Below are 7,499 nucleotides of genomic sequence, written 5' to 3'. Positions count from 1 at the left end.
GGTTACCATTACACATATAAATAATTTCCAACATTGGGCTGAAACCAATTGCTTTGCATGTTTTTGGATGGGCTGAAAGTTAAACATTAAACTTAAGAACAATTTTGAGAGATTTGCACTTTACTTGATTGTTTTTATTTCATGCCACATTACACCTGTAGGCCTATATTTCATTCGGGAACATTAGGACTATAATGCTTATAGCCTAGCTAGGCCTAGAGATGATGTATTTGAAGATGATCACTTGGGGGCACATCTGGTATAGCCTGGGACTTTTGTTTTGAAAAAACACAGCACCGGGAAACTTGTAGACGATTGCTTCCGCTAATCTTGTCAGTGTAAGTGAAACTGAAATATTGAGTCAGTCTGTTCACGTTCTGAGGTAATTTAACTTTCATCTTTAATTGATAGTGGTAGTTTGCTTTCCAGCCCTAGGTTTACGATATGTGGGCTGTCGCCATTTCGCTAAAATTATCTTTTATTTGAGCTAGCATGCAGCTAACGTTAGCATGCTTCCAGAGCATAACAAAGGGCGCAACTGAGGTGTCCTAAACTAGCTTTAATTTACAGACGCTTCAGCCACTTACACATGTATCAATAGTCCGTTTAATTTCGCTCGGAGAGATGCCCACAATGCAAGTGTGAATAGCGTTACAAGTTCTAATGCACGCTTATAAAGATAGCCTATGTCTTAACGGGCTGCCTTTTGTCGCGAGGTTACAACTGTGTCAAGTTCTCTCAAGTTTGTGAGTCTGTCAATGAGTCTGTCTCATCGCTTTGTCTATTTTGGAAGCTATTACAACTAACAATCTTTGATCTTTGAATTGTCAACACTAGCAATACAATTATTATTATTTTTAAGCTGGACTGATGTTTTTAATGTTTTTAACTGATGTTTTCATCCTCTTCCCTAGGGCACACAATAAGTCAACTTTCCCATAAGAAGCCATGGAATCACAAGGTAAGAGATTAGGCCTATTACTTAGCAATTAAGATTTAATTTCTCTTTTTGTGTGTTATTGTTACAAGAGCTTGGTGTTGGATACTCTGTATCAGAAGACAATGTGAGAGGTGCATCCCTGTTGATTTGTGTTCATTGTTGTCTACTCTGTCATAACATAGGTAAAGTTGTCATGTCTTGAAAGCAAATGTCATGGACTTAGTCAGTGTGTATTGGCTCGACAATTGTCAGGCTTGTTCTTTTACTTGACTACAGACATTGACTGAAGTTCTCATTTGACAAACTCCCATCTGCATGTCTCCATATAGCGAGCCCGCTGGCTGTCATGTGCGAGGTCTGCGGGATGTACTTTGAGACACGACGAGGGCTCTCCAGCCACGCCCGCCTCCACCTACGGCAGCTGGGCGTGACTCTGTCGGAGAGCAGCGGAGCTCCCATTGAACTCCTCTACCAGCTCATCCAGGAGAGAGACGGCGCCCTCCCCGACTTCAAAGCAGGCTCCTCTGCACTCGGGCTAACCCCGCTCAAGAAAACCTCCACGCCGCAAAAGATGCATCATCAGGGGTCTTCTTCAGCCAGACTGAAAGAGCCAGCGACCTCTCTCCTCTCCTCGTCCCCCTCTGCTCTTCGGCTGGTTGAATCTAGAGCAAGTGAAGGCAGTACATCATCCTCCTTGGGGCACCGAACCCCAACCAAGCCACTGTGGGCTCCGCTGGAAACCGACGCCCCCATCACTTTAGGTGTGGCTTAATTCTGATTAGACCTTTTTGAAGGTGCATTGTGTAAAGGGTTTTTTCAGAACAGACTTGGGATAAATAGTTCTAATATTCATAAGTATGTTTGAATTGGTGTTTTTGTGAAGTTAACATTACTGCATTGTCTCCTTTCACTCGTCATTTCCTTCAGACACCACCAAAGATGAGGTCCATGTGTGCCAGCTCTGCGGCTGCTGGTACGCGTCACGCAAAGGCCTGACCAGTCATGCTCGAGCCCATCTGCGCCACATAGGACTCCCTGACAGTGAGATCAAGGGCAGCCCTATTGATCTGCTTTACAAGATCATGGAGGAGGAGGACCTGGAGCCCATCGGCAGGGAGCAACAGGAGAAGCCCACTCCAAACAGCCCCCCTAGGCCGTCCTCGAAACGGACCCACAGTCTGTCCTCTCCAGTCGCCTCTACTCCCATCAAACGGCCTAAAGGGGACTGCACCTGCATCCTCTGTGGGGAGGAGTTTGAGAATCGTAAAGGCCTGGCCTGCCACGCACGCTGCCACCTGCGTCAGATGGGAGTGTTTGACCTGATGGGGAAAAGCTCTGCAATTGAAACCCTCCAGGAACTGATCAGCAGTGGCATGATAGACCCCGCACACTTCACCAAAGGCAACAGGAAAAAAAACTCATCCACAGTGTCATCTCCGGCTCCGGCATCCCCAGCTCTGTCTCCAGCCACGGGCCAATCGCGGACTTTGTTCCTCTCCACGTCCCTCTCCCCAACCACTTTAAAGTGCACTTCACAGATTCCTGCTAACAAGGCCCCAAAGGCTAAGAAAGGCTTTCGGCTAGCAGTGGACCCCCTTCACAGGAAGCCCAAGCCTGAGCCAGAGGAGTTTGAGGTGTCTGATCAGCCCAAGGGATCCAGCACTAACATTGACTCTCCCATGCCAAAGCCCTCTGCTGCTGTTGCTTCAAAGCCTGTCAACGCAGGTAAAGCAGAGAGCCATTCATCTAAATTAGTTCTTGGCAAGTGCTGGTTGTCATATTATTAATACATGCTCCAATTCAATTAAAGGCGCAGTGTCTTCGTTTTTCAGAACAGATTTGGTAGAAATGGACCATTATATTCATAAATATGTTTTAATTTGTGTATGATCACTTGAAAAAAAAAAGTTTTTCTTAAAATTACCTGAGAATGATCGTCTTATATTCACATAGGAGCAGGGCATGCCCCCATGTTGCACCGCCAAGTTTCTACAGTAGTACAGAACGGAAAAAACCAAATGGCCTTATGCGTTATTGTATAAAGTTGGTTTCAAACCGAAATGCACCTTTTTAGAAGATGAAGAAGTACTGTGGAATAAATAACTATATTGTGATATTGTGCGTTGCAATCTTGAACTTAGACTTCTCCACTAGATGACGCCAAAATACACATTATGACACACTGCACCTTTTTAATGTTTTATTATTTACTCAGCATTTTGTTTTGGTATGTACACTAAAGTTCTGCCTCCCATTTCCACCATCCTTCATTTCCCAGTGTCCTCCACTCATTTCCAATCGCCGCCCACAGTCCTTTGCGATTACTGTGGCCAGCTGTTTGAGACCCGCAAAGCCCTGTCGTGCCATGCCCGCGCCCACCTGCGCCAACTGGGCATGAGCTGGTCCATCAAAACATCTCCCATCGATCTCCTCAGAGAGGTCATGACATATGGTGAGGAAGCCAGGAAAGAGTCTGCGCCCAGTGGCTCGTCTGGCAAGCCCACGTGGGCCCCTCAAGGCTCAAGAAAGTCTGTGGACAGCCTCCATTCAGAAGAACCAGCCCCCAAAGCCTGCACCACGCCTGTTGATTATTCCATGAAAGAGAAATCCCCGCCTGGCAAGACTGTGGCCTCACACACTGGTAAGACTTAATACCACTGTGAAGCAATAGTTAGCTGAGTTATGTCGCAGCAGAACCACAGTTGTTTCAACCCTACAGACACAGTCATAATGCCATAAATGTTCATGTTTACGTGTGTAGGTCTGCAGCTATAAAGAGTCCTCAACAAAAGCACTTGTTGTTACCTTTTTGTTGGAGTAGCGTTTATTTAAAAAAAGACAATGACCAGCTGTTGTTGGGAATTTCTGAAAGACAGAGAACACATTTCTCACTGGATTTAAAGATTGCCTCATAATCTCTATTCTTGACTCACATCCAGCCAGGATGCGATCAAATCTGCCTCAACACTTTCTGCTTTTTGAGTAAGGCAAACATTTCACTTTTATCTCGGCAAGAAAATTGCACTCTTACCATTAATCTGCTGTCACTTTAACTATCTTGCTCATTCTACCTGTATGAACTGATATTCACACATGTACTTTTCATGACAGGTTGTGAAAAAAAAATGTTGAATTAGATTTAAAAGATGATTGACCATGATGAAGATGATGACCAATTTCAATGTTTTTATGCAACTATAACATTACAGAACGATTACTGGAACTCAGTAGACTGGTTGTGCATGTCCGATATGTCGGTTAGTAATGTAGATAGCGGTTCCTGTTTCAAAATGTCTCTTCTTTGTGCCAGACATATCCTGTGAGCTCTGTGGGTTTGAATTTGAAAACCGCAAGGCCCTGGCCAGTCACGCACGGGCCCACCTCCGACAGCTGGGAGTCGTAGAGTGGAAGTCGGACGGAACGAGGTCTCCCATCGAACTCCTCAGTGAGCTGATCCGGAGGGACCCAGCCAAGGTGACGGCAATAACCCAGCGCTATCGTAGAGGAGACCTTTACATCAAGAAGGTGGGCTGTGCTCCATGATGCGTTTAAAATCATTCCTGTTCAGATTCAGACACACACAAAAACAATTCATTAAGAAAAGTAAAACATTTAAATTGACTGAACATTCATTTTTCTTCAGTCGGGGAGAGTTGCTGCTTCGTCTTCCCTGTCCACGGACTCTGAGCCCGGCAGCAGCCAGAGGCATTTGCTGCTCCACCATGAACACAAGAGAAGCAGAGAGGAGCTGGCTGGGTCTGCCGGCTCATCCAGACACTCACAGGGCCCCACACGCAACTCTGCAACCCACAGCGAACCCAGCGTGCGCTCCCCAAGGGGTGAGAGATGAAATACTCTAAAAATATAACTGGACACGTGCTGCAATAATGTGGTGTCAGACACATCGTAAAAACTATATATTTTTTTTAATACTTTATTTATGGATTTTTTTTAAAGGTAAAATTAGATGAAAATGCACCTGAAAGCTTGCTCAAGTCTGAAAAAAAAAACTCTGGAAAGATGTTGGTGCCTGATTGCTTGCTTGACTTCATATGTGTCAAGATGGTGGGCAAAAGTTGAAGTTCACTTTGCTCTCGAAAATAAGTTTAAACTCTCTGACCAGTAACAGTCCACACTTAGTAGCATCCATGATGCATGTTGTTGTTGTTGTTGTTGTTTTTACAACATTTCAACTATCCGACATGAGAGCTTGTGAACACACCCAAATCAGAAGAAACACTTTTCAACTCGGAAACTCTGACTATCCGAGGCACACATGAATACAGCCATAGATAAACTGGAATCGATTAAATCAAAATTCCCCTGCATGTTACTCCAATGCCTTTCCATGTGCTTTTTCAGGGGTCCATCCACCTAAGCATGCAGCGTCTGCACGGGAAGAAAATCGGAACACCAATTCCCAGCAGCCATCACGGTCAGGCAGCATCCCCGCCATGCTGCCGAAGCCGCCGCTAACACCGCTAGTCAAACTGATGGGCAAAGTCTACTCCCTCAAATGCAGGTCTGTCTTTAAAACATAAATAATCGCATTGACCTTATATTTAATGAATACTAGGGGTCCACGTTTATAAAATATCAGGAGGGATTATGTGTTTAGAAAAAAACATTATAAAAAAAGAAATCAAATCAAGTAATGTCCTTTATGATAGAGCATATTAAGTGATGAGGGAATTGGTGTTTTTCAGAACAGACTTGGTAGAAATGGATTATAATATTCATGTGTATGTGTGAATGTGTAATTGCTTGTTTGTCCTTCCTTTTTTTATTTCATTAGAATGAGCATTAAATAACTACAAAGGAGTGTAGGCCTCAATGTTTCACCGCCAGGTTTCTACAGTAGCACAGAATAGACACAACAGTTGACAAGCTTTAGCCAGTAGTGGATGATGCCATCTTTAGTTACTTGCTTCTAGCCCTTGAAGGCAACCGTAGCTTTCTTTTAAATTCTCCAAATGGGAGGGTTAGCACTAGATGACAACAAAATGCACATTTATTACACACTGGATCTTTAATCAATTTGGACTGGACCTACAGTATAAGCAGCTTTGTATATATAATATGTAAATAATTGGAAAAGAGATTGGATGACATGCAAGGAGTCTTATGTTACCCAGACGTACACAAGGTCCACTGTTTATATACATTAATCACCAAAATGATTATACCTCCGTGAATGCAGTTAAGATCCCACTCCCCTCTCTGTGCTGCTGTTCAGGTTCTGTGAAGAGGTGTTCCACGGACCTCCGTCTGTTCAAGAGAAGTGGATCAGACATCTGCAGAAACACATCCTGTCACTGGGCTACAAAGGCAAAGCGTGTCCTCCTCCTGCTCCTCCTGCTGCAACAGCGGCTCCAGCACTCCTCCAACCCGTGGCCGTCTAGTTCTGCCAAAGCTTTCTCTAAGTCACATTAAACAAGGCTGTCATGTTCAAATGTCACGTCAAGGAGTCAGGAAGCAGTGTCGTCTTTGTGTCTATTTTAATGTGAAAATGAAATGTTTTTCCCCGTTTTGTCCTAAAGAGGGCATCCATGAGCCACATGAGGAAAGCAGCAGAATGTATATTCCACTCAGGTTAAATCCACTAGACACGATATATCACTGTACTGATCAATGGATGTTTTTGGACGGTTTACACCTCTTTTTTTCATGCTCACTGCTTTCCTCCTCCTGCTCATAATGTCTTGTGTTGGTGTACATATGGTGAATGTGTTTGACTGTGATTCAATGATGGCACATCTCACCATGTCACTGATATACTTTAACTTCTTTGTAATGCCCTTGAATTGAGCCTTCTTTTATACATTATTTTTTTCGTAGTGTTTTACTGTAAATAAAAAGGATTTATATTTCCCCCTCACAAGGAAATGTTTTCCAATAATGATGTCAGTAAATTAGACACAGAATATGTATCAATTTTGTTTAAAAAAAAGTGAATCTGTAAATGAATGCTCTAAAAAATCAAAGCCTCAACTGTCTTGACCACAGAGACACTGTGTTTAGTTTTTAAAAATGTCTTCAGGTTTAACTGCTGATCATGTACTGTTTTTCTGGTCTTTTTTAATACTTATGTAAATACAATGATTTCTTATATATATATAGCAATGTAGTGTATGATTTTTGTTTGTTTTTTTAAACAATTTAAATAAATAAATGGACAAATTATTTAGTAAGTTAGATAGGTGTTGTGATATTTGAATGAGTGCTTTTTTTGATCATCATGATTTATTAAAGAACTACTGTTTACTGTCTATTGTCTCAACTTGCCTTCTAGCCATTAAATCATATTTGTGTCGGTCAACTACCTGGGTGTAAATGTGGATATCCTTTGAAATCACAATAAAAACATGAATGACACTCATCTCTGGTCTTCATTGCTTTAACTAGTGTGCCAATTTAAAGGTTTCTACCACAACAACCATAGTACTCACTGTGAGACTCATGATCACACAGTTTGTCCACATTCACAATAAGTACACGTCTTGGCAGTTTCTATTACAAAACAATATGTTCTTTTAAATCAGCAGTTTGTCCCAAATAT

The 7,499-nt window shown here is 42.7% G+C and overlaps 1 protein-coding gene across 1 annotated transcript; it reads left to right on the top strand.

Annotated features, from left to right (window-relative positions):
- Positions 1-336: 336 nt before the first annotated feature.
- On the top strand, positions 337-7,228 carry LOC307252427 (protein Wiz-like). The gene is made up of 9 exons (XM_080030092.1): positions 337-382; positions 915-961; positions 1,270-1,701; positions 1,868-2,665; positions 3,219-3,581; positions 4,251-4,465; positions 4,584-4,779; positions 5,303-5,462; positions 6,177-7,228. Exons 2-9 carry the CDS (start codon positions 949-951, stop codon positions 6,340-6,342), a joined length of 2,343 nt encoding a protein of 780 aa, XP_079886218.1. The 5' UTR covers positions 337-382; positions 915-948; the 3' UTR covers positions 6,343-7,228.
- The last annotated feature ends 271 nt before the right edge of the window (positions 7,229-7,499 follow it).

The sequence above is a fragment of the Ammodytes marinus genome (genome assembly GCF_949987685.1).
Source record: "Ammodytes marinus genome assembly, chromosome: 6".
Lineage (NCBI taxonomy): Eukaryota > Metazoa > Chordata > Actinopteri > Uranoscopiformes > Ammodytidae > Ammodytes > Ammodytes marinus.
This window is presented reverse-complemented; position numbering and strand designations above follow the sequence as displayed.

Excerpts from the sequence above, each read along its gene's own strand:
- LOC307252427 (XM_080030092.1), top strand. Across the intron at positions 1,702-1,867 it reads CGACGCCCCCATCACTTTAG|ACACCACCAAAGATGAGGTC; the intron begins GTGTGGCTTAAT and ends CATTTCCTTCAG. Across the intron at positions 2,666-3,218 it reads TTCAAAGCCTGTCAACGCAG|TGTCCTCCACTCATTTCCAA; the intron begins GTAAAGCAGAGA and ends TTCATTTCCCAG.